The sequence below is a fragment of the Pholcus phalangioides genome, unplaced genomic scaffold, assembly GCF_987345545.1.
Source record: "Pholcus phalangioides strain wild (caught in Gottingen) unplaced genomic scaffold, Ppha-v1.0 ptg000003l_1, whole genome shotgun sequence".
Classification (NCBI taxonomy): domain Eukaryota; kingdom Metazoa; phylum Arthropoda; class Arachnida; order Araneae; family Pholcidae; genus Pholcus; species Pholcus phalangioides.
The window spans coordinates 12,378,851-12,405,513 of record NW_028301596.1 but is presented as its reverse complement, the minus strand read 5'-3'; the positions used below and the strand labels follow the sequence as shown (position 1 = coordinate 12,405,513).

The following is a 26,663-nucleotide window of genomic DNA, read 5'->3' as shown; positions in this document are numbered from 1 at the left end:
GGGGCCCCTCCCCGTATCTCCGCCCATGTACTAGGGTGAAATCAAATTCGCTTCTCAAATAAAAATAAAATAGCCACTTGACCACAGGCTGAAATACCCTTCCTTCGAGATTCAGTCCCTTTTCGTGTGTTCGTAAAGGTGAGTTGTTAACCAAATCATTTCGCGTTGTTTGAATTGTTATTTGTACACCGAATTGTTCACAAAAACGGAAACGCCTATAATTGGCGACTTTTTTTTGGCGATGTCCTGCATTTTTTTCCTCTCAAATATGGTCACTACATTAATGCTTCTTTTTTTTGTCTTCAATCATTACCAGAAGCTTAAAATAATATATATATAACAAATCTTCATCAAAAAAATATATAAATCAAAATCATATTTATCTTCTTTTTTCTCGATACTTGTTTTGTCGTTACGAATTTTTTCCCCCTCTCATACCACTCCTACTGAAGTAAAGTGAAGTGCGAGTGTTACGATAAAAATCGTAACTCTGATCGCCGAGTGAAAAAAAAAAAAAACATTTAAAAGAACATTCACTCCTAGTGACTTGCAGAAAACAGTTAGAGACAAATAAAAATGGCGGCTGCAGCGGTTGCTTTACCGACTAGTAATAATCCCCCGTCCGAAAATGTGCCGAATATGCGGGACAAAGCTTTGCAGGATTACAGGAAAAAGCTCATGGAGCACAAAGAGATCGAAGGGAGACTCAAGGAGAGTAAGTGATTGATTGCCTTCCACGGTACTCCTTCATCATTGATTACTCAATCGTTGAACCCACTCTTTCGGAATAGTTTTAATCATTGGGTTATTTCGTCAATAACTACTTATCTCCTCGCTTAATGCTGATGGGCCAACTCTTGTGTATTATTTTTACAACATGATCAACATTTACGGTATTGTCATGTCTCAGGATTGAATGGAATCATCATAGATGATGGCAATGTTTACAACGTCAATGAATGTGTTAAGCAGAAGCGTATTTTCCTGGGGGAGGGGGCTTAGCGGGCTATAGCACAGGACGGCAAGTTTAGAGGGGGCGGCAAATTCAAGGAATGAGTGATCAAGAAAATTAGTAATTAGTAGACAGTGAAGGGCAGCAATATTTTTATAGGTTACCAGGTGGCAAAAACCGTAAATTCGCCTCTGCGTGGACGGATCAGTGAGTGACCAAGAAAGCGTGCAGTGACCAAAAGAAAGAACAAATCAGGGAGTGACCAAACGAGGGATCTTGAGATTGAGGGAACATGTCAGTGAGTGACCAGCTGCTGTGGTGGGCGAGTGGTCATAAGGACGGACTCGCATTGTGAGGTCCCGGGTTTGAACCCCACTGGCACCACACTGGTGGTTGGCTGAAGTTGGTTTTCTGTGGTTCTCCCAACTTTGAGGCGCAAATGTGAGCAGATCTCCCCATTAAACATACCTTGAAAAAAGTCTCGCCACAGAGAGCAGCAGGCCTACAAACAGTACAAGTATTCAATCAGTGCACTTCTGAAATTTAGCACTGAAAAACCAGACACAAAACTAGATCTCACTCACACTGTTAGTGACACGTACACTTCCGGCACGGCTCACTAGGTAGTAAATTGCCCAGGGCGATAGATCCGAGTTGTGCTGTTCGAAAGAGAGTGATTCACCAAAAGCATGACTACTATGCATACATAGGGGTGACCAAAAGAGGGTGTAACATGGGGGTGATAAAGAGTGACCGCAAGCATGTGAGTGACCAAAACTGTACAAGCATGTGAATAATCAAAAGTAACACTTGGAGTATGTATGACCAGATCAATGAGCGACCAAAAAAGTGACCTAGAGAGCAAATAAAGAGGTCAGTAAGTGACAGAAGAGTGACCAAAAAATTACACCGAGGAAATGTTCAACCATATGGGCGTGACCAAAAGAAAGACTTCGAGACGCATATTTGCTTGTGGCGAGTTAGCGGCAAATTTGAAGGATGAGTGGTCAAAAAAATTAAAATAGAACAGGGGGGAAAAAGTGGTAAAACTTCTGTAGCCCACAGACAGCAAAACCATAAATATGCCTTTATATATAGCTAGCCTGAGAAATTCTATGTTTATCATGTAGCTTAAGTGAACTGATAATACTGTGGATCTTCGTTAAGACCAGATATTCAGTTTGGTCTGAACGAGGTTCAGTTATAGTTTAAAATTCCTATTATATGTTAAGAGGCGTATTTATAGGAGGATGGCTAAGCAGACAATGGCCGGAGGCAGCAATGAGTAATCAAGTAAATTAGATTAGAATGCAAGAAGAGTAGTAAAACGATAATGTTCTGAACAAATGTAATTTGTTCTCTTCCTAGAGAACAAAGACCTGGTGAATGAACGAAAGAGTGGTATATAAGTATATAGTGTGTAAGTATGTGAGTAAAAAGCACCTAGGTCAGTGAGCCCCAAAGCAGAATATGCCAAAATCTAAGAAGTACGTCACAGAACAATCTAGACGAATTTTCGGAAAAATGTAGAAAATGCAGTTATGGGAGTTTTTACTGCAGAACATTCTCAGTCAGCCTACTACTTCACCACACACCAACTCCGACTATATCGCCACACTGTAATTTACTGCTGTTAATGATTTGGGTTGGAAATGAAAGTGTCATCTATTGTGGTCGCTTCAAGCTCATTAAGAAAAATACTTTATCTGTACTCTTGGGACCTGACGACAACCTTCACAGTGGTAGGCGAGCATCTTGCGACCGTGCCACTTGGACACTTCCAGTCAGCCTAAGGCTCGTTGCAGAACAATGCAAAACATTCTTCTTTGGGGTCAGTGAAGCCTTATAAGAATGAACAGAGGTTGTGCAAGCATGTGGGTGGCCAAAACAGTGTCCTGGAACAAGATCAATGAGTGACTAAAAGTATGAACAGCAACAAGGGACAGAGGGTTTGAAAGCATGTGAGCATGCAAGAGTAATTTAGGAAGGTGAATAACTATAGGGGGATTAAGTAGAGGCTAAGGGTGGTAAATTTGTGGAATCAGTGGTCAAGAAAATTAGACTAGAATAAGTAGGGTAGGGGGCAAAATTTGTATAGCCCATTGGCGGCAAAACCTTAACATTTTATTAATAGGGACAATTAGGACATTATGAACTAAGTATGGAAATTTTTGTCTGGATTATTTTAATCCTTCAAAAAATGCAATTTGTACAAGCTGTTTACTTGAGACGTTGATCAAGTGTTTGTGAGCACGAAATTGAACACGAGCATCGAACACTCTTGGTGGTTCAAAGGAGCACCGTGGCTCTCGCAAGCCACAGGTTGAAGATGCTTGTCCTAAATAGTCTTGTAGATTATTAACGATGGCTTATATGGGGAAAAAATGGGTCTGGTTCAACCCTAGCTTCAAAATATGCAAAAAATAGAAAACTTTAGATGGGGGGGGGGGGGGGAGGAACAACATAAACCAAAAGTCCTGATATAAGCAGCATCGACCGTACTTGTAATATAAAAATTATAATGAATTATGAATTTTTTTTTTGCAGTGCGTGAACAGTTGAAAGAGTTGAACAAACAATATGAAAAGTCTGAAAATGATCTGAAAGCACTGCAGAGTGTTGGACAGGTGAATACGTATCTTGTTTTCCACTTTTCTGTATCTCCTGTAATGCATTTTTATTTGTACTTCATTGGAGATAGTTCTTCATTAACATGCAGAAGTATGACAACCCTCTTTCCATTGCCTCTCCACCCCAAATTAAAATTTTTAGGATGTTAATTTAATGTTCAAAAAGTGTATTGATATTTTGTGAAGTATATGTTTAGTTTTAATTGGGTTGAAGATGTTTTCTAAAATCAAGTGGCAAGTTGCTTAATTATATCATAGTTGCCAAGTCTCCCATATTTTCCCGGTGGCTCCTGAATTTCTCGTCTATTTCATGGATTCCCGAATTTTGGACAGTCATTTTAAAGAATCCCTACTTTCGTGGGGAAAAAATTATTCTCAAAGAATTCACCCCCCCCCCCCCCCCCAAAAAATATCATTGCTTTCTTTTTTTAATCCTCAAAATGATGTGTTATGTAAATTGTCATCATTGCGCCAAATCACAAAAACTATTTTGTTTTCCAGGGGAGGGGGGGGGGGGTGAAATTTGCCAAATAGCCAGCGTCAGTGTGGCCTATGGACATCTGAAATTTGCGAGGGGATTTGTTTTTCTTTTCACCACATGTCCCATTAAGTGTATGTTTCACTTTAGGTCCGATGACGTTTTTTTTTTTTTTGGGTTTTTTTTTTGCCATGATTTGATTTGAGAGTGGTTGGCGACTTGGCTCTAATCGGCCATGGCTTGCATGATGCCACATTTTTGCAGAGGGAATCTCTGCAATTTTACTTTTATTAATAATAAAACATTGAATTTTCATGTCAGTAGAGGAATTAGGCTGTTGCCTAGATCATTTTCTGATTTGCCAAACCCTGCATTAGGGGCACACATGCTGTGGGTTAACCAGACCCAGTTACATTATGACTGATAGATACTTTTTGCTATTGTTGTGAGAGAAAAAATTATGAAGTTGGGATTTATTATTTTTTTCTTCTAGATTGTTGGTGAAGTATTGAAGCAGTTGACCGAGGAAAAATGTGAGTTTTTTCATCTGCAACCAGATGCTGTCATTCTTAATGTGTTCATTAGTATTTTTAAAAAAAGTATTGCTTCTTTTTTCATTCGCTTGTAAATCTGTAAACTATTCAGTGGGAGATCTTTGTAAATATCTAAAGGCAATCAAAGTTTAATATCAATGCTTTCTCTGTTATGTTGTTGCTGCTCAATGTAAGTGAGTGGGATTGGTATTGCTATCGGAATTCCTAAACTTTAGTCAATAGTACTCCCTGCCATTACTGTAGAAATGTTTGTATTGTCAATCTTGTGAACTTTACTACCTTAGAAATTTTCAGTGGGATGGATTGTCTATGTATCTCTCGAAACAAATTTCCATGTTACATCAGAGCTTATCAAATCCCAGGTGCGGGTTGCCATGGTGACTAGAAGATTAGTATTGGCACGTAAAACATCTCTTGTATGTGGTTGTTAGATTGGAAGAATCTTTGGATAGCAAAAAAATTCATTGCAGTGTGTCTTCTAGCATAAGAAAAGGTTCATTACATCCTGGAAAAGTCTAAAAAACATTATTTAGGACAACCATTTTCCTTGAGCAGAAACCAGTCTGGCACCTAAATATTTTTTTGATTTGCCAGATGATACATAATTAGTGTTTGCTGCTATAACTTTTTAATGTTCATTTATATCCCATGGTTGTATCATCGAGAAGCAATGAACTAGAATTTTTCTCATTAATAAATTTAAATTTCCCACTGCGCTCTGATTTTCTATCGTAAAATAAATTTGGTTTCCTATGATTGTGAAAGGTTTTGATGGAACGATCAATTTTTGAATTATGTGAGGTTAAAAAGACATTGATTGTATCAGTTAATCTGTGATACTAATTCAAATTATAATTTTAATTCTGAGCCTATTTCTCCTTCCGCAGTCATTGTGAAAGCAACAAATGGCCCAAGATATGTAGTTGGTTGTCGCCGACAGCTGGATAAGTCTAAGCTTAAACCTGGAACCCGTGTTGCTCTAGACATGACAACCTTGACAATCATGAGGTAAAAATGAAAAGATGACTATTGATTGATGAATTTTGTTGTGATTTATATTTTCATGCATTAGGCTTTGCGTGTAGTAGAATTTGAATAATTAGGTTCACAAGTGTAATTTTTTTTTTCTTTCTGTCAGGTACTTACCAAGAGAAGTGGATCCTTTAGTTTACAACATGTCACATGAAGATCCTGGTAACATTTGCTATAGTATGATTGGTGGCCTTGGAGAACAGATTCGGGAACTCAGAGAGGTCTAGACATTTTGCTTTATCAATTACGTACAGAATACTTGTATATGTGCTAAACATATTCTGATTAAATTTCCATCAATTGTGTTTTTGAACAATACTTCTCATCGGGCAAGGGAGTGTTAAGAGCTTGTTAGAACAGGTTTCAATGCATCCATGTGATTTTGCAGCTTGCTTGCAAATGTATCATTATTCAATTCTGTACTAGCAGGATCCAAACATTCTCCACGTAGTCTGATGTTAGTACCATACAACATTACCCAATAGAAGAATTAGTATCTCTAATGGTGGCTCTTAGATCTTAAAGAAATGTAGGCAGTCTTTCAGTATTATACTGTAGGCACTATTTCAGTCCATTTGATATTATTATGAGCTTTTATGGCAGTTTTCAACAACCTTGTGGAAACACTCAATTTCCCATTAAATTGTGGGTGATGTGGAGTTTTATTCAGGGCCTTAGCTCCTCAGAGTACTGCGAAGTTTCTAAAAAATTGTGATTGAAACTGTCATCCTCGGTCTGTGATTATGTTAGATAGCGGGCGATTCTCAACCAGTGCTCTGTGTGCACTCTCCAGGGGCTCCGTGGCCGCTCGAGGGGGGAAAAAAATCATAAATACTTTTAAATAGTAAAAACAAATCAGCAACTTTGATAAATAAATAAAAAATTGGCCTAAGGATCTCTGCCATAGAAAGTGTATACAAAAAAGGGCTCCGCTAAAAAAGTTTGAGAGCTGCTGTGAAAGATGGTACACCAAATCTACTAACCCAGTTCTCTTCAAATGCTTCACTGACTGTTTCTGCAGACATATCTTGTAAAGGTATCACTTCCATCCAACGGGTGAATTGGTCAATACAGGGTAAGCAGTATGTTTTACCATCGGATGGTCACAATGGACCAATGAGATTGATATGTACAACACTGAAACTTGCATCTGGTTCTCGATAAGTCCCAAGTTTATAACAGCTGCTGCATAACATCAAATAAATTTACACGTTTACTGCAGGCATTCAAAGTGAAACGTCTTCTGGTGGCGACATGTGCAACTACTTCCCCCCCCCCCCCTAAAAAATTTCCCATCACTTCATGAAGTCCTTCACAAAATTTCACAATTTTCTGATGACTATTTTTACCTGTACGCTACTTTAAAATAGGGTCTTTTAATTATGGACACCCTGTATATATATAATAAAACTAAAAAAATCTCACAACTTACTCTCTCCTACAAGCTTTTATAATTTGTTTTCTCACATTTTCAACATGATTATATATTTGTTATTAAAATGATTGGCCAAAATTCTTTCTGTGATTGATTCATGCATAAAATGTGTTCAAGAGCCAACTGGAATTAACAATTTTTAATATTTGCATGATCAGATGGTGTTTTATTTTTTGTTGTGTACTGTATCAAACTTGAATATAAATATTTGCTGTATAATGCTGACCTTAGAATACTTTTTTCCATTCAAACAGGTTATAGAGCTCCCGCTGTTGAATCCAGAACTCTTCCAAAGAGTGGGAATCACTCCACCAAAGGGCTGCTTGTTGTATGGACCACCAGGTACTGGAAAAACTCTGTTGGCTCGGGCAGTTGCTAGCAACATCGAAGCCAATTTCTTAAAGGTGATTCTATGATTCTGTTTCGATTCTTCTTTCATTACTTATAATAATTTCATTTCTTTTGTGACTGAGAAATCAAATTCTTGAGTTTTTATCATCAGGTAATCCTGTCACCTTTTCACCCAAACAGCTTATGTATTTGATTATTTTATAGCTTGTAGTATCAACAGTGGCTAAAGAAAAAAATCTCTACCCATGCCTATTTTTGGTGCCACTATCACATTTTTTTTCCTGGTCGACAAAGTTTTTTTGTTCTTCCAACTCAAATTTGGCACCCCTTCTTAAGCGATTCCCAGTGCGTACAGGTTGCGCAACCCAAGAGACTCCCCCTCCATGAATAGTATTTTGATTGGGTCAAATTAATTAGTGAAATCTCCATATAACCGCACTCTGGGGATTAAAAAATATTGTATAGGAATTATTGTTATATCGAAAGGCAGTAGTTTAACATTCGACTATAGTCATTTCCAAACAAGACTTTCAAAAATATCATTGTAAAGGGATTTTTATCGAGTATTGTTGTAGCAAGGTTTCGCTGTAATTAGAGTTCAAATGAATCAGTTTGCATCGTGTAAAATCTTTTTCATTGAATCAATATACCTTCAAAAAATTATTTTGTAGTTCAAGGTAACCCCCTCCCCATATATTTAACATGTATACTTAGAGCGTAAGGTTGGACTCGCACCTTTAGACACTGGGCGTGTTGTTTCACACAGCAAACATTCTTTTACATAAAAATGTGTGTATGCCGCCTGCACAGCTACGATACTATTGATATGACCACGTTCATTGGTTTTATGACAGTGTTTGCCGTGTCTGTAGATGTGAATCCACCCTTAACATTGAAACTTCATATTTAAATATATTATTTTTAAATTTAACTCTACTATACCAACTCTTCATCTCAAAAATTTTAGACATATAGGCAGTTGAAATGCCGTTTTATCAGCTTTTTTTAGTTAGTATTCTAGGGTTAAATGAATTATTTATTAAACTGGAAAGAAAACAAAACCATGCTTAAAAGAAATTTTGTTTGCTTTCTGTAAAAGAAAATTGTAAGAGATTACATCATACTCATCCTAAGTCTTTACTTTTTTTCTGTAGGTTGTCTCAAGTGCGATTGTAGACAAATACATTGGTGAAAGTGCCCGTTTGATCCGAGAGATGTTCAACTATGCTAGAGATCACCAGCCCTGTGTTATATTTATGGATGAAATTGACGCCATAGGTAACTATTCTTACGTAAGAATAATAACAATATATCATGTATTGACTAAAATTTCTGCTTAACCGTACATGACCTCTTACACATTGCTCTGTGGCATTTGACATGCAATGACTAATATTACTCAACCATGCATACACCTCGTACACATCCCTCTACAGAATTTCTAATGCATTGGTGCATGCCGGAATGTACGTGTTCGTGTTGTTAACCTAACATGAAGTTTGTTTCTGTTTTAATGCTTGTCATGTGTAGTACTGCCATAAATTTTCCAACTATGACTGAAGTGTAATGATTGAATAAACATGCAATATCTGCTTGTTTTTAGGAATTTGGCTTTTGTCACTAATGATTAAGGCTAGGATTTTTATGCTCTAATCACTTCTAAAATATGCTCTATAAAAAATGCATTTATGCTCTTGAAAACTAAATATGCCCTATAAAACGAAAAAAATGTCCTAAAAATGTTTTCATTCTTCTCTCAAATAACAGTTTTATAAAATAACAATGAAAAGTATTGATGCAGTCTAAATTATTTTGAACCATTACTTATTGTGCGAACAAAAATTCTTCATTTTACTAACTCATCTCATGCAGCCAAAATTTCCCTTTTGAGTTTTTCCCCTACAAATTCAGATAATGTGCTGCCATCTATAGGGGAAAATACCTAGTCAAGTGCAGTAATTAGCTTTCGAAAATCATTGCGCAAAATTAAAAATAAATAATTCTTTCTATTTGATACACTCAAAATTTCCCACAAACGCTAAAAAATTCCCCCATTTACCAAATTTTAGCACAAGTTACCAACACCGATTCAGATGATTAATCTATTTACAGCCACACACCAGTGTCCTTGGAGGGTTGGGTTTTTTATGCTCCAAAAACTCAGTGTCATTGCTGATTGGTTGAAAAACCTGAATTTTCAGCATTTTTTACCAATCGGTTATGACCTTTCATTTTTAGTGCATAAAAGTCCTAGCCTTAGGAGCTCTCGTTAGAGGCAGGAACCACAAAAACCAGTCGGAAGCAGGATTGGAATAGCAAGGAAAAAATTTACTTTTTATTGAACATTTATGAAATATGCAAAATATTTCTTAAAATTGTGAAAATATGTTCTGTCACGTAAAAATATCAAAATATTAAAAAATAAATAAATATGCAAAGACAGAAATTCGATCCGTACTAATGATCATTTTGCCGATGTTTCTTACAGGTGGGAGAAGGTTTTCTGAAGGTACGTCTGCAGACAGGGAGATCCAACGAACATTGATGGAGGTATTCTATTTGTTGTTCTTTATTCTTGTTTCTATCACAATGGCACATACCCCTTCCTGCATTTCTTCAATATGCGATATTTTAATAAATGTCAGTCTTGTTAAACTTTGCGATGGATGAAATAATCCTGCAATAAGTTTGTACCAGTGGCTAGGATATTTAATTTCTGATTTTCAAGTGTTGTCATCATTATCAGTTTTACCAAATTAAAATATATTTTCCTTATTTCATAAACTTGCATCTTTAATGCACACTTCCTTTCTCAAATGTACAAATATTTATGCAGTCAGACTCACTTATAATGAATGCAGATATTAAAAATTTTCGCATGCAGGAAAGTTTCCATTTCCCGCGAATCTTGTTTTGCTTATCAAGTCAATACAGACAGTCAAATCCTATTTTAACGAATACCATTATAGCAAAAATCTCATTTTAATGGAAACCTTTATAATCCCCCACATAAGTTTACATAGGAACAATGCTAAAACCTGTGAAATTTCTTTATAAAAGTTGAAAAAGTTGAAAAATTGAAGTGTTGTATTTGTATTTGAAATTTCTTTATAACAAAATTTCGTTATAGCAAATCGATTTCTTTGGTCTCTTAGAGTTTGTTAAAACAGGATTCGACTATAGCAAAATTTTTAACTGTTTTTTTGACTTTGTTATAAACAAGTCTGACTGTAATACATCCATATTTGACACAAAATTTAATACCTTTTCATTTCAAATGTTATATACAAGCTTATATATACATACTCAGAATTTTTGAAGAGTGGACATCAAGGTTAATTTAGAAAATTTTCAAACCAGAAACAAGCCCTAGTCAACTATACTCTAGTAGTTCTCAAAACTTATGACATGCCCCTTGCTTGTAAATTGATTGGCAACACAAAGAACCATAAACACAAATTCTGGCATTGGAGGGCGCGGTAGCCCTGGTTGATAAGATACTCGCCTAAAGTACCAAAAGATGTTTAGAAGTGTCGCGAGTTTGATACGCCTGTTCATCCTTGTCAGAAAACTTTCCTGACACAGAGGTACAACAAGAAACGGGGACATGACCGCAGAGAAAATTGCTACCGCAGGGAGTCCCCCATTGAGGGGTTAGCGCACAAACCTCTCGACGAGTATAAAAAACAAGTCTGCTGTTCAGAATCGGCAATAAATTGCCCGGTCTAATTAGCCCTCGTGTGCAGAAAATGACCATGGTGCAACAAAAATGATCAAATGATCTGGCATTGGGACCACACATATCATCTGACATTTTATCAATTTGTTGGAAATTCCATCAGAAGAATGTTTGCAAGGTGCATGCGTGCTTTAGAGAGCAGTAGTAGTAGCATCATCACCTTCTTTTGTGATAAATTAACTAGATTATTTTGCTTTCCGCAAAATTAATGACCCTTTTCACAAAAACAGCATCCTATAAAAAACATCTGAACAGACCCCTATTACTACTAAACCTCACATGCAGATGCACCTCAAACACATTTCTCTGTGGAATTTCTAACGAATTGGTGCATGTTGGAATGTACGTGTTCTGAACCTATTGTAAAGTTCGTTACTGTGTAATGCTTGTTATGTGCAGTGCTGCCATCAATTTTTTTAACTGAGTGAAATGCAATGCATTATTTGGTGGACAGACCCGTGCATTATGATCATATACTTAGGACATTCTCACAGCAAAAAGAGTAGTACAAATCAGGGTTGTTTGGTTTAAACCAAGTTTTTTAAAAAAAACCACTTTGGTTTTTTTCAAGGAAAAAAAATGATATTTAGGCAACTTTTATTTGGTTTTTTTGAAAACCACTTTGGTTTTTTTCAAAAAATCAAATAAAAGTTGCCTAAATATCATTTTTTTTCCTTGAAAAATATCATATTGGTTCATTATTAGCCAAAATGTTTCATTTTTACCACATTTTATATCCTTGGGGTACATTCTGATGGTATATCTTTAAATGACATAAGATTTTAAAAGTGATTTTTTTTCAAAAAGTCTCATAAAAGTGGCCAGAATATATATATATTTTTTTTTTTATATGAAGTATCTTAGTTATTTAAAGTTATATACAGAAGCCAAAATTTCTCATTTTTTACAACATTTTCTACCCTTTGGCTGTATTCTGATGCTCTATCTTTAGCAAATTCATGAATAAGGATTGCATCACACATCTTGATGTAGTGGTGTATTATCTCACAGGGTTTCTTTTTCCCTTCACAAAGAAGCAGCTACAGTAGTGACACCATCATGCTAGGGGCAGGTGGTCCTATAATCCAATAAAGACACCAGCTGTCCTTAAAGGACAAAGACTAGTGTACTAGTTGTTACATTACCTCACATACATTTTCATTTTCTTTCCCATAAGAAGTAGCACATCTCCTACTGTATATCTCCCAGTCTTAATATTCAATAGTTGGTTTTTTTTTATACTTTCACACAGGCTGTTAAGCCCGGTTAATCAAGGTTCTACTGTATAGTAGTAAAAGATTTATGAAAAATAATCAGCTATATACAGGGTGATTATAATTTAAGTTTTGATTCCAAAACTATACAATAAGTACTGATCAGAATGACTTGAAAATTTGCATGGATACTCCTGAAGCAATGGAAGTTTGTCAACCACGTCATTTCGGCATTTCCACAGCATCAGTGTGTGGATAGAACTTCTATCAAGATGCACATTGCAATACTAGCAAAGCAGCTGCTGAAGACCCATTTTGACAGAATGCACCTTAACCCTTGCAACTTCTGGCTGTGGGGGTACTTCAAAATGTTATAAATAGTGGTCAGATTGCAAACTTTGGTGAATTGCAATCTCCAGCACATTCCCTATATGTTAGAAGTTCCTCAGAAATATTAACGGGGGATGGGGGGGCGTCTGGTTTAAAAGCTGAATTGCAAGCACATCCACATTATGACCATGGCATACTTCGATTCTGTTGTTGAACAAGAATTTTTGTGCTTTCAACCTCATAGCCAGAACACGCGGTGGACAACATATTTAACATTTCTTAAGTAAGTTGTAGTTATTTGTTCAATTACTTCGTTTTTTGTGATGTTTCCATGAATTATGAAATCGTGAAATGCTATAATTAAGTTATCATTCTGCCATGACTGGCTATCGTTTCCATTCTGCGAGCAAATTTCCCACATGTTGGATGATGTCATTAATTTTACATTTTTAAGTATTTTTTCCCCTTTATCAAATAAAATTGAATTTTTTCAGGAATATTCATGTCAATTTTCAAGTCATTCTGACAATCGTTCTTTTTTTACAGTGTTTTGAAATCAGAACCTTCGTTATAATCACCCTGTATATCGTAAATCATTGCTAATTAATCTGCATTATTTATGCTTCATTAAATACATTATATTCACCTAATTTTTATTACTTTTTGTAAAATAGCTTCCTAATTAAGTATACTGAAAGTAACTGGAGAGAAAAACCTTTATATATTATATGATTAATAATAACATTAAAAGAATTTTCAAACACGCAGTAATCCATTGAGTTAAGCAAAAAAAAATTAAATTGCAAAAGTTGGTTTTTGTTAAAATGTAAGAAATATTTACTGATAAATTAGTATGGGAATAGTGTTAATTACATTAATAAACATTTTATTTAGTTAATTATTGGAAGTTTGAATGATTTTTCAGAAATTTCATTGTTTTTAATGTTAATACTATTTAAAACAAAAAAACCGGTTTAAACAAAAAAAAACCCAGTTTTTTTGGTTTTTTTACCAACCCTGGTACAAATAGTGAAGTCTAATTGTAAGTGTGTATCAATATCCTTGATTCTGCTTGCTGCTTATGGGAAATGAATGCAGAAAAAATTAAATTGTGGTTATTTTTTCTCCTGACTACAGCTGCTTAATCAAATGGATGGGTTCGACTCCTTAGGCCAAGTAAAAATCATTATGGCTACAAACAGGCCAGATACTTTGGATCCCGCTCTACTCAGGCCCGGAAGACTGGACAGAAAGATTGGTGGGTGTTTATCTCATTTTCTGTGATGATTTTCAATATATGCAGTTACTCTTGGTTTTTTTTTCTTAAATATCCATTAACTTCTTTTCCTTTGTTATGCAGAAATTCCTCTTCCTAATGAACAAGCCAGATTGGAAATCTGCAAGATTCATGCTGCTCCTATCACTAAACATGGAGAAGTCGGTGTGTAATTTATTTTATCGATTTCTCTCTTAATATTGACTGTTCCTCTTTTGTATATTATTGCACTATGTATGACAGCTAATAGTAAACTTGAGAAGGAACCTGGAAAAAAATTATATTTGCCATTTTATATATCGTTCAAAATTTCATATTTCTATTGAAACTGATCAATGAATTTTTTTTTCAAGATTGGGAGGCTGTTGTGAAGTTGTCTGATGGATTCAATGGTGCTGATTTGAGAAATGTGTGCACAGAAGCTGGTAAGTTATGGATATGAATAGTATATTTAAAAGAATACTGAATACTCTACTAATCAAACTGCTTTGACAGTTTTGTTTTTCTTCTGTCTGCTGCATATAGCCATTCAAACAATAATATTACTTGCTAATATTTTGTACTTGGCAACCAGGAATGTATCACATATATCAAATATTATAAATATATAATTGACTTGATAAATATAGTTGTCAATTGATAGTTTTTCAAGGCAAAGAGCCATTTATTTTCTTCTTGTTTTCCTACTGCTAGTTATTGGAATTATCTAATTAGTTATCCCTCCATATTTGCAGGATTTACGCTCCAGGGGTGATCACGAATAATCGGAACCCCTAAAATTTTGTTCTTTCGGCATCTCGTTTTGACAGTATTTGCTTTGTGTGAGAAAACTATGAAGGGGTGTGGGGGAGGATTCAGTGATTCGAGGCAATGGTTTCTGAAAAGAAGAACATAATGTCTGTTAGTCATTTCTCCTGAATTCCAGTTAATTGTTAGAGTATAGCAATAAGGCTTCCTTTAACAATTTTTCTATATGTTAAAAATGCACCACAGATGGATCTATTTCATTGGTACAATCCATTGCTGATTTTAACTTATGAAGCCTTTGCTGTGTTGCTCATAATGAATGTCTTCTAATTCGCAAGATTTGCAGATTAAGTTATGCAATACATAACTTGCATACCTTTTTTTTATTGTACCTACAGAAAAACAACTTTCTACAGGAGAGAAGTGGATCCAGGGCTATATAGTTGCTACAGCAATGGCTGATCAAATTTTATATTCTTATCTCTTGATATATTTGATGTAGACTCATTGCTGCCGTAATAACGGGAAAGCGCAGCAAAACGAAACTAACCTTTGTTAGCATTTCATTTTTAGAAACATTTAAACAGTCTTATATAAATATTTTCAGCAGTACCAAAAAATCTTTTGAAAGGGATTTTTTAACGTTTATTTAACATGTGCAATTTATATTTTTCTGATATACAAGAATTATATATTATCTCAGCAGTGTTTTCCAAAAAAACTTGGAAAAAGACTGTGAATGCCGATAGCCGGCTCTTCATTATTTTGGATATAGAGTTCAGCATTGGAACAACATTAAGACAATTAGGCTAACTTGTGGACAATAGCACTTTGCCATCGAGAGTAACTTCCAATTAACGATGGCTATGAAATTTACATGGTTGTCTTGCTTAAATGTGATGTGTAAATTGCCACTGGATTTATATTTTCTCATATTGGAAAATCTGAGAACATATTGGGAAAAAATTTAGGAATGGAAAGTATTTTTCATCCTTATTAAAACATGTTTTCTTTAGCAGTATATTCGGTCCAACTTCACAAGGCAGTCTCCCATTTCAAAAAGTCTTTCAACAGAAAGCAGGCAGACCTCCAACATGATTCTTATATAACATTAGCAACTGGCATATCAAGAATCATGCATTAGCAACTACCGACTTTAGTACTATTAGGCACCCTTGAATTTCACTAAATGCCATGGTGGTGCACTCAATGATATTAAAGCGATTTTGCTACATAAACATTGGGTGCTCAACCACTCACAGTATTCTGTAGAGAAGATCGCCCACTCCATAAAATTCAAGATTTATCAATTTTTACTTTTAAATTATGGAAGAGCATGTCTGATGACATAAACATGTCAAGGCCACAACTGCCCCCTCACCACGCATTCTTGTGTGTACCGATTTGTTAAAAATTACACAGAGGAATGTATACATTATGTAGTGCATGTCCAGTTAAGTGGTAGTATATTTGAGCCCAGTTTTTCTACCCTTTTGCAGAATTCATTTAACACCAATGTTCTACAGTTGAAAATTCCTTATATTGTTTTCTACTTGGTCTTTTTTTCTAAAATTCTTATGATTGTTCTGCAAATGCATATCACAGTTTTTGGCACATTCTGCTTTGAGGTAGATGACCTCTGGGGGATGTACTACCTTCTGATTCTTAATAATCTGCTTTCTAACTATAGATTTTATCTTTAGTTAAGAAGCGAGAGAGAATTTCGCAACTACATTCTTAACTACGAATCACTTTCCCTCCGTAGTTAAGAAGTGGATCACCCCCACGTATACATATATACTAGAGATGTGAGGTTATATGAGAGTATTCTCTTGGATGTAAAAATTTGAGAATAATCGAGAATATTCATTTTTCTTTTAGATAATTTAAATTTTTTTTACTAATTTTATTTATATTTTGAAATATAAATCAGTTTTGCCTGAAACATTTACAACACAGCAATTTTTGACGTATTACCCCCCCCCCCCCCCCCCCCCAATGACAAGTTTTGGTTCTCTTGGTCATGATGAGAGGTGTTTTAAAAGTTTGGTTATAAAGATTTTAGAAAACCTCTAGATTTGAAACCTTAAAAAATTATTTGAAAATTATGTACATTTTCAGAAATAAGTTCAAAACAAAAGAAATTAGGTCAAAGTTGATTGATAAAGGAAGCTTATTCTTACATAATCACCTTCATTCTAAGATATGGAACTGTTTTCTTCAATGTTAAAATACACTTTAATTCTGTATCACACATTTCTTTAAAAGTTGTGCAATTCAGCCATGTTGATTTCATTTTCTTACTTTTAATCTTTAATATTGTGGACTACAAACTTCAATATTCACTGTCTTCTTGATGGGAAAAGAAATGGGAGACAAAATATTCTTGAGAATATTCTCTCGAAGGACTATTATAAATTACCAGAGAACTTATTGTAAAATAATAATTATTGTTAAGTTATTTGTAGATTAATATTATAATGCATGCGTGTTATTTTACAATACTCTTGAGAATAATCTCTGGAAGGACTATTGTTAATAACTTGAGAATAATTATTATTTTTGATAAGAATATTTTCAATATTATATTATAAATAACAGGAGAATATTCTCATCAAGAATGAGAATATCCTCAAGTTATTTATAATAATAGTCCTTCCAGAGATTATTCTCGAGAATTTTACATCTCTAATATATACATTGATAATAGTGATAAAAAATATCAGATTATATCAATTGAGTTTGCTACATTTATCGCATTTACCAGTGATTGTGCATATAATCCTCAAATTTTCCGTTCATAAATATAATGATGGAAAAGTATTTGATACATCAAACTTTTATTGCTTTAATATAACTTGTGTTGGCTCCTAAGGAAATGGCCGCGGCTTCAAATCAAAGTATTCCGGGATTTTACTAACGTTTTCAAAAACAGACTTTATTCGAATTTAGAACATTAACAAGCGTAGCCTAAATACGACTACTTTCGTCTTTCATCCCTTAATTCAATCTCTCCAATACCACTGCTCTTGTACTTTTTTTTAAGCTTGACGTTCTTACAAATGCTCGTTCACAAAGTCACGTTACATTTCTTCCTTTTCAGCGGCTGCTCAACAGCTTCCTATACTTGTAGATTTGAATTTTGTTTTTAGTTTAAAAATTGAAAGAAATTTGAATTTCTCGCAAATATATGTGAGAGGAAGCTTTGATCTGCCAAAATGTATACATAAATATAAAATTCATTAGTCACCTGCTGCTGCATTTGTTTTTTCCGCCTAACTTCTATCAATCTATAAAATTTCAACATTACAGAAGTAATGATTATCTAACAACTATTTTTATTTAACCATGAATGAGTTGTGATACATGTACAGTACCACATGAATGCATTTTATCACAAAACTTAAATGTGAAGCATAAGATAAAAAGTATTTTTAGTCTTGTAATGTTGGGTTTACTTACATAATGTAAGCATAACAATGGCTTATTTATCACATTCACCATCCTAGTTACGATTATGACCTACAAATGTGATTGATAGATTCACAATATAAGTGAACAAAATTTATCGTACCGAAATGGCAGCTGATTGTGCATAATCGATATATCACTTACAGAACAGTAACATATATTGTATACCCCCATTGGCTAAGTCTGGAAGGGCTCCATTCCGGTGGCGTCAGAAAGAATACTAGATTAATTTGTATTTTTTTTCTGCTTTAACATGAGCTTTAATATTTTCTTAACCATATATTCAGATTTCCTTAAACATTATTTTCTCACCATAGCGTTCTGAAATTCCTTCCTCCATCTTAACACATTTTAGCTTGTTCGATAATCGCATAATAATTGAATTCAAAGCTGGATTCTTGCATGCGATGATTGGTTACTAAGAATCAGAAGATATACCCCCTGCTCTATACCCATAAAATACATGATTTTATGTTAGTTGAAATTTGTTTTTGTCACATGTTTTTAGATTTTATCTATAACCTTTGGAGCCAATTCAGAATTTTTGTAGTCTTGAAGGTGATGCTCTTTATATTGGTAACATTTCTGATTCAGACAGTTGAACAGCGACGAATATTATTTTAATACCTTGTTCTATGAAAAATGAGTCTTGAGATTTTTAAAATGCCATTCTAGTCTGATTTATCTCAACCTCTGTGAAAGTGATTAAATTTTACGCTTCTTTTTTTAGGTATGTTTGCTATCAGGGCAGATAGGGAATTTGTGATCGAAGAGGATTTCATGAAAGCAGTACGTAAAGTGTCGGACAATAAAAAACTGGAATCAAAACTTGACTATAAACCAGTGTAAAGATATATTTTTGTGAATGAATAAATTTGTCTTTTTTTCCCCTTTTAAAAAATGAAAAGTTTTTTATTTATTCACAATAGCAAGTTAGAAATACAGAAAAATAATTCAAACGATCATTTCAAGTTCTCTGGCATATTCAATGGCTTGAGAAGCCAACTCAAATGCTGGCACACTATCTTCTGAATGAATTTTGCTTGTCTCTGGACTAAAGATGTAGTGATCAGCAACAGATTTCCATTCTTTCTGTAAAAAACAAGACAGCTTCTATTATTGAAAATAATGAAGTTATGTTATCCTGTAACACCTTTCAAAATAGATTTCAATTGCAGAAAAAGTTTGACTATTATTTTCATAAAATGCCATGACAAATGTGATTTTTCATTGACAAAGTTAAATTAGTTAACAAAAGAATTTTGAAAGTTCAGTCATGATGGAAAAACAAAATAGAAAGCCATACTTTTTTCCCATATTCAGCCATGTCCTTTAGATTGGTGAAGAAAAGCATCCTACTAGCTTCTTTCAAGGCCACTTTCTCGTAAGCTTTTTCTATGCATGCAGCAATTTCGTTCCTCACCGTATCAAGTAATATGTTAATGAAGAAATTGTAGCTCTCTGCAGGCACATTACCACCAGACAAGAACACCTGTTCAAAAAAAGTGTTAAGCTACATGCAGAAGTATGCAAATAAGAAAAGGTGCGTTTTCAAAATGGCATGTATCTGTGAAAGTTGATTTGAAGAGAAAAAAAAACTAATTGGGATAGCTGCCAAATTCATGTCTTATGCTAATGAAATGATGGTGGGTCCACAAGGAATAATTAATACATGCCTGTCTTTTTTTATTCACTCTTGTACAAACTAGTAGTATTAGGTGACAACAAATAGTGGGAACTCAACTTTTTCTATTGCACAATCTAGTTATAGGGGAATTTGATCTATCGCAAAAAAATAGAACTATGTTTAACAAACATTTATGCAAAAGAATCTTAAAATAGATTCTGGAGACATTTCTATCGTGGGTATTGAAACAGAACAGTAAAACAGATTTCCTAATTATTCAAAAAAATAAATAATATTTATATTATTAATTTCCTAAGTATATTCAGGAAATAATACTTAGTTCACGCTCATTTTTATGAACTTGAACAGACTAAAAAAATTAGTTTGTAGATGGGAAAAGACAAAGAAATGGGACATATTGCTCAAGACTAGAAAACTGAAATTAAGCAGTAACTATCTGAATAGACAGTGTATGTTCATATTTGGTAATGAATGAATACTCACTTTGTTGTAGCTGCCTTCCATCAAGTATTGTTCCATAGAAACCGGATGACGAATATAAATATTATTCTGTATTTCTTTAGGTGGAAGAAGCTCTAGCTCCTATGTACATCAAAAAATTAATTTCAAATTTTGAAAAAAATACACTCATCATGCACAATTTTTCTGAACAAAGAGTTCCAGTCAGAACTTTTTCGAACTTGAAGTACTATATTCAAAAATTGAATTTTTCTTTTATAATACATACCTCATGATACATGAGTACTTAACCTCAAAAGGAATCTTTAATATAAAATAATAATATACTAATATAATGTTTAGGATTTTCCAAAATACCAGGTTGCCATAGTAAAGATTTTAATAGCCAAAATTGAAATAAAAACAAAATCTGCTGTGTAGCTACTGCAGTGTTTCCCAAGATTGCCCAAAATATAGTCAATTCTCTCTATCTCAAACTGATGGGACAGAAAAAAATTTCAAGATAAAGAATTCTCGAGATTTTTTTAGTAAGAAAGGAAAAACACCAAAAAAATGGAGAAAAATTCAATTGATTTATAAATTAAAACATACTGTACCATATTTTACTACATACTGATGAAATTTATTAGTTAAGTTATGCAATCAATGTTCAATCATACTACATGCAAATACACTAAAATATGTTCACTTTTTTTTCACGTGTTTTTGAATTTCAGAACATTTTAACTAAATGCTCAACATTATTCTGAGATGTGTTGAAATTCGACTGGTTCACCAGATCCGATTACTTCATCACTGAAATGGTTGGTTTGAAACCTGTAACTTCCTTGAAGCAACTTTGAATTATCTGTTGGCCAACTTTCTGCAATGCCGAACAAGCCATCCACACATGGCATACACCCCTCCGTCAATCACAGTATCTGCCTATGATCGACAAGACCCATCTACACAATGGGCTTTAATATGAATAATTCTTTCTTATCTGTTTATTTCACCACCGGAGAAAGAAAAGCCAAAAAAGGAATTTCCGCACAAAAGAAAAGGAATTTTCGTGTTTTCTTTTTCTATCATTGGCCTTTGAGAGTTTTTTTTTTTTGAAAATTACTTCTCAAGACAGAGGTGAAAATTCATTGATTTAGTACAGAAAATACAATGATTTTTTTCATTTTTCGAGGAAGAGGTTTGAATGAAGAAACTTGCAAATAAGAAATTTATTTTTATTTTTTGCAAATAAAAATATTTCAAAACAAAAAAATGTTTTTACTCAATTGAGCTACCTATCCTGCATCATAGACAATGTAATTATATCAAATGCTACTTGTAATCAATATATATCTCAAGTTAATTATATATATAGGGTGAATTAGAAAAAATCATCCGATTTCAAAATCATGTATTTTTGAAAATTAAAAACACAGAATGGCAATATATTGTGTTAACATAAAAGGAGAAATATCTGAGTATAATGAACAATACTATCAATGGTCCATTTCAAGCAAAGAATCACTCTGAAATTTGATGATTCTTTTCACATCACACGTACTATACATCAAAATCAAGAAATACACAGTCAAACCTTGTTAATGAGTCACTCTTGGGAGAGCAAAAATATGACTTAGCAAGTGGAGTGACTCGTTAAATGGAGTAAGCCATAGCTGTGTCAATTCCTGCATGAGGAAAATTGGGACTTACAAAAAGTGACCCGGTAAGCAGAGTGACGTGTTAACCGGGTGACGCACTAATGAGGTTTGACTGTATATCTCAGTACACTTACCATTTGGTAATAAAATAGCACTGCCAACTACATATTGGAAAAAAAAATTGGTTTTTTCATTCATCTCTGATTACATAAATTGGAACCGAGAGAAAAAAAGACGTTCCGAAAAATACTTTAAAAACATTATGAAATTAGAGAACACATTTTTACTAACAAAAATCTGGACTGTCCTGAAATGTGGGGGTGTGGGGTCAAAAAGTTTAGGAATCACTGAGCTGCTGTATCAAGCCATTTTTCTTCGTGCTCCATAGAAGAAAGGGCTCTCCAAAACAGCTCCTTGGAGTTCTATTTGAATTTTGGGAGTTCAAATAATGGAGTCTTTCATCTGTAACTTGCACATAAGGTATTATTTTTAATGGCAAGCAAGCTCTCTGCTTTATAACAAAAACTAGTAATCAAATACAGTGATACCTCGGTTTTCATTGACTTCGGTTATCAGCGATTTTTTCCACGAAAAATTTGTCTTGGTTTTCGTCAATATACACACTTGCCCTCGCTGGTAATTTTTGTTATCCTGCTCAGTGTGGTGTTTCTTGTTGTGTGAGCATCACCTTGCACATCTAGGCAAACAATTTCATGGAACCAAAGAAAATTTCCAGAGCAGCCAGCAGCCTTTCGAAGAAGAAGGCCAAAAACACGAAGTTGAAGAAGGAAATCATTGAAAAATATGAGAGTGGCATTAAGGTTGCTGTAATCTGAAGCATGTATGGGATGTCGCTATTAACGATAGGTTCTATTATGGTGAAAAAAGAAGCAATAAAGATGGTAATGTAGCGAAAGATTTGAATGTGTTAAGGAAATAGGCCTAGAGATCACAAGTAATTGAAGATATGTTGAACAGTTGTTGCTGATTTGGACCAATCAAAAACAGATGACAATTTTGTTTTGGAAGGCATCATATGTGGAAAGGTCAAACTGTTGAATGACGATCTCATCAGGAAAATGCCTCATGTGAGTGTACTTACTTACTTTAAGACCAGCAGAAGCTGGTTCAAAAAAATTGAAAGGTGCACTGGCATGCAAAGTGTTACTAGGCACGGCGCAGGTGTTGAGTGTGGACAGGGCCGAAAATTTTGTGTCCGAATTCAAGTGAACTCGAATAGTGACCCCAGATAGTGCCTCGATACCTTAGGTCCTTATGGAGGAGATTCTTCCCTTCCAAACAATAATATCTGCACCCGCCCCCCTTCTCGCTATCTTCCGTACACCTAGAGTCTTCAAAGGTACAAAAATGTAAATTCAATGTTAAATTTCCATTTATTCTTTACATCAGTCTTTTATATTCATTTTTAAAATAGTAAAAATAATTTCTTACTATTTTTAGTATTAAACACTATATTTATTCTCTACAAAATGTGGCTTTTTGGTATTATTTTTGAGAGTCTAGAACGAATTAATTAGATTGACATTGATTCACATGGAAATAATTGCCTCAGTTTTCGTTGGTTTCGGATTCCGCTGATTGGTTTCGAACGGATTATCAACGAAAACCAAGGTATCACTGCACACACCAAGGTAAAAAACTGTTGACTGTTGTAAATTTTTCACTCCTATAAAAATATAAGCTAAATGCTCAATCTACTTTTCTCTGATCAATTCAAGTATTGCTCAAAAGGAAGAGTGTGAGATAAAGAAAAACTTACAGTATGGAACTCTGCAACTCTATTTTGAGATAAGAGACACAACAGATTCAGACCCAGCAGCTGGTACATGGATGCAGACTCAGTCAAATCATTCCTTTAAAAGGAAAAAAAGTAAAATCACTGATACCATTCATACTCAAAGGAAATAAGTGAACTATAATATAGGTATCCTTCCATTTTACACGATTTTGTAAATTTAATTTAAGAAGTTACAACCTGTGAAATTTGGCACAGAGTTTTCCATTAGGTTCTGTTAAATAAAATAGACAATACCGATATAAACTAATATTTAAAGTTACTTACTGGTAATCAAAGTAATAACATTTCAGCTGAGCCATATATCTTTCAAATGAAGGAATATCCTGAGTCTTGACACTCCATTGGGCACCAACTTCAAGTATGTCACCTGCAAAACAATAATATACTTCTTGAAAGAAAAAAAAATTCACATGAAGGGTACAAAAACTGTGGATATTATTGTTTAAAAAATTCTTGTAGAAGACAGTTTCTCAGGTAGGAAGGGGGTGCGGTAAGATGTTCTTTTACCACCAATGGAGGCTACCATATGGTCAACCGGTTCAATCCTAGGAAAGAACATAGATAAGTTCTCTCTCTAATCAGACCATATGTTCTTGCCAGAAGTCTTTTCTGTCCAAAACGAAGACATGACTTTCTTTAGAGAGAAAGATTTCTGACCTAATGTGACTAGTGGTGAATTGCTGCATAGGCAGAGATAGACTTGGAAGTCTGGGGGGGGCGCACGGTCATTATTGCTGGGGGGGGGGGGCAAGATGATGATGATGTCGATTCATTTATACATATATGCATTAGATCTGTCTACTTCACCTTTGATGCTGGGGGAGGTGTGCCCCCCCCCCCCCCGTATCTCCACCCATGAATTGCTGTATGGCAATATGACCAGAGTTGGTGTGCTGTAAAGTAGTAGTTTTCCAGATGAAGGTATAGTGGCGCACCCACCAGAAGCATTTTCCCAAATTCCCCTTGGTAAAGAGGGTCCATTTTGATCCAAGGAAAAAGTAAGAATTCTCCCAGGTTGTTAGTGTGCTGTCTTGGCAAAAATCAGTTTCTGTTGAGATTGATCTTCCCCCACCCAGAAATAGCTACTTAGGCCTATCTGAAATCGTTCCTACATGAAATCAGCTAAGAAAGACCAATCTGTGACTTGAAAATTTGTGATTCTTGACGGCATAGAAACAGATTTTTTATCTAAAAATTGAACCATTGTAAGAATGTAAACAAAAATTGGACATTACGTGCAAGGATAAGATCCCTCTTCGTTGCACTGCTGTTAGATGTTGGCAAAAACTGAAGTTGAGTTAGTGCGACCTATTGAAAAAAAAAATGTGATGCAAGATGAATAATTAATTTTTGTTCAATAATGCAAGAAACTATAAAATGTAAAATATATTTAATAAAATATACATTTTTAGAAAAAGCTTTGTCTTCTCCTACATAGTCCCTCCTTGATATGGACTTACTGAGCCGAACGGCCACTCAAGTGCCTTTAATGACTGATCAAACTATGAGCCTCACCTGGGCTCGCCATTGGACTGTTGATGACTGAAGGCACGTTGCCTGTTGTTCACTCACATGTTTTCAAATTGTGTAGGTCAGCGGTTCATAAATACTTATAGTTGTGGACCCTCCTCCCCCAGAAATTCTGGTGTCTGCCCAGGACTGCAACTAGGGGGAGCTGGCGGGTCTGGTGTCCCAGACCAGAAGAGCGAATATTTCACCCTTCTACCCATCTTCCAACATTACAAGGGTGCGCCAAAATATGCGCTTGCCTTGGCTGACCAATCATCTAGTTGCAGCCCTATGTCTTGCCATGGATCCGCATTTATAGCAACAGAAAATAGTTATCCATCAACAAGAATATTCTTGAACAATGGAGGAAATTCTCAGTACTTGTGAATAGCCATGCGATCTACTGGACTGGAAAAGAACAAAGACAATGTGCCATACTCATATGGAGATATACCACCAGTATAATATCTGTCAAATCATAATAGACTATTACTACCGCAGTCTACCAACGTTGCTTTTATTTATAGTAAATAAAATAAAATGGTGATGCCTTCGAATAAATTGGGAACTGCTGATTTAGGTCATTCGTTTGGTCATTTACTGATCAAGTCTCTCGCTCTCTAAGCAGATTCATAGTGAGATATACAGAATTTCGCCACCCTTCTTATATTCTAATTTTCTCTTTACCATTCATTCCTCAAATTTGACGCCCTGGGCTATAGCTCACTAAGCCACCGGCCCCCCCCCCTACCGTACATACGCCTCTGCGTAACACGTATGTGGTGTTAAAAAATTTTAATTACGATAAAAGTTGAGGGGGGGGGGCAGTTTCCCATCCTTTTAATTGTTTACATTGGAAACAAAATTCAAAATTCCTGAAGGAGCAATGGAAACAAGTTACCTTCAACGTGTCTAAAATCGTCCCACACTTCACCAAATCTATGGGCTTCTTCGACCATTCCTGTTGTAAGATTTGATAACTGGAAGTAATGCTTTTGACGGGATCCATTTTCCTATAAACAATCAAATCTCTCTTCTCGCGTTCCTACGTCCTACACGCTCCCGGGATCAAATAATAAATAATGACAAGCACTTTTTTCCGGCAGCTACACGGACTTCGCGACTGATTCCTTTCACTGAATATCCAATTGGTTAATGCATTCTCCAAAGGAAATTGAAATGATATTCAATCTACGGTATTCGATACCAGAGAGTAAGCCGTGTCTTCCTGCTGGGTGCAGGTTTTTCGCGCGTCGTACAACGTGAATCACCCGTCGCGACTGTTTTCGTACAGGGCGCAACGTGCCTCACGTCCGGCGTGATTGGCCAACTGGTTCCTGGAAGTGTTAAACGCGTTGTATGCCACACGTCCTCAGCAG

General features: G+C 35.0%; 2 protein-coding genes across 2 annotated transcripts; one reads left to right on the top strand and one right to left on the bottom strand.

Moving 5' to 3' along the window:
* The first annotated feature begins 489 nt into the window (after positions 1 to 489).
* Positions 490 to 19,115, top strand: Rpt4 (Regulatory particle triple-A ATPase 4). Its single transcript, XM_089244278.1, has 12 exons — positions 490 to 715; positions 3,500 to 3,579; positions 4,554 to 4,593; positions 5,502 to 5,622; positions 5,753 to 5,867; positions 7,336 to 7,485; positions 8,587 to 8,710; positions 9,921 to 9,982; positions 13,853 to 13,973; positions 14,076 to 14,156; positions 14,345 to 14,416; positions 18,940 to 19,115. Exons 1-12 carry the CDS (start codon positions 577 to 579, stop codon positions 19,056 to 19,058), a joined length of 1,224 nt encoding a protein of 407 aa, XP_089100404.1. The 5' UTR covers positions 490 to 576; the 3' UTR covers positions 19,059 to 19,115.
* Positions 19,096 to 26,532, bottom strand: Rpn12 (regulatory particle non-ATPase 12). The gene is made up of 7 exons (XM_089244290.1): positions 26,186 to 26,532; positions 25,011 to 25,083; positions 24,040 to 24,142; positions 23,737 to 23,830; positions 20,341 to 20,439; positions 19,516 to 19,701; positions 19,096 to 19,301 (listed from the first exon to the last, which is right to left on the bottom strand). Exons 1-7 carry the CDS (start codon positions 26,291 to 26,293, stop codon positions 19,164 to 19,166), a joined length of 801 nt encoding a protein of 266 aa, XP_089100416.1. The 5' UTR covers positions 26,294 to 26,532; the 3' UTR covers positions 19,096 to 19,163.
* Between the last annotated feature and the right edge of the window lie 131 nt (positions 26,533 to 26,663).

Excerpts from the sequence above, each read along its gene's own strand:
- Rpt4 (XM_089244278.1), top strand. The coding sequence starts at position 577 with ATGGCGGCTGCAGCGGTTGCTTTACCGACTAGTAATAATCCCCCGTCC. Across the intron at positions 4,594-5,501 it reads GCAGTTGACCGAGGAAAAAT|TCATTGTGAAAGCAACAAAT; the intron begins GTGAGTTTTTTC and ends CTCCTTCCGCAG. Across the intron at positions 7,486-8,586 it reads TCGAAGCCAATTTCTTAAAG|GTTGTCTCAAGTGCGATTGT; the intron begins GTGATTCTATGA and ends TTTTTTCTGTAG.
- Rpn12 (XM_089244290.1), bottom strand. The coding sequence starts at position 26,293 with ATGGATCCCGTCAAAAGCATTACTTCCAGTTATCAAATCTTACAACAG. Across the intron at positions 25,084-26,185 it reads CGATTTTAGACACGTTGAAG|GTCGCACTAACTCAACTTCA; the intron begins GTAACTTGTTTC and ends TTTTTTCAATAG. Across the intron at positions 19,702-20,340 it reads TGGAAGGCAGCTACAACAAA|GTGTTCTTGTCTGGTGGTAA; the intron begins GTGAGTATTCAT and ends TTTTTTGAACAG.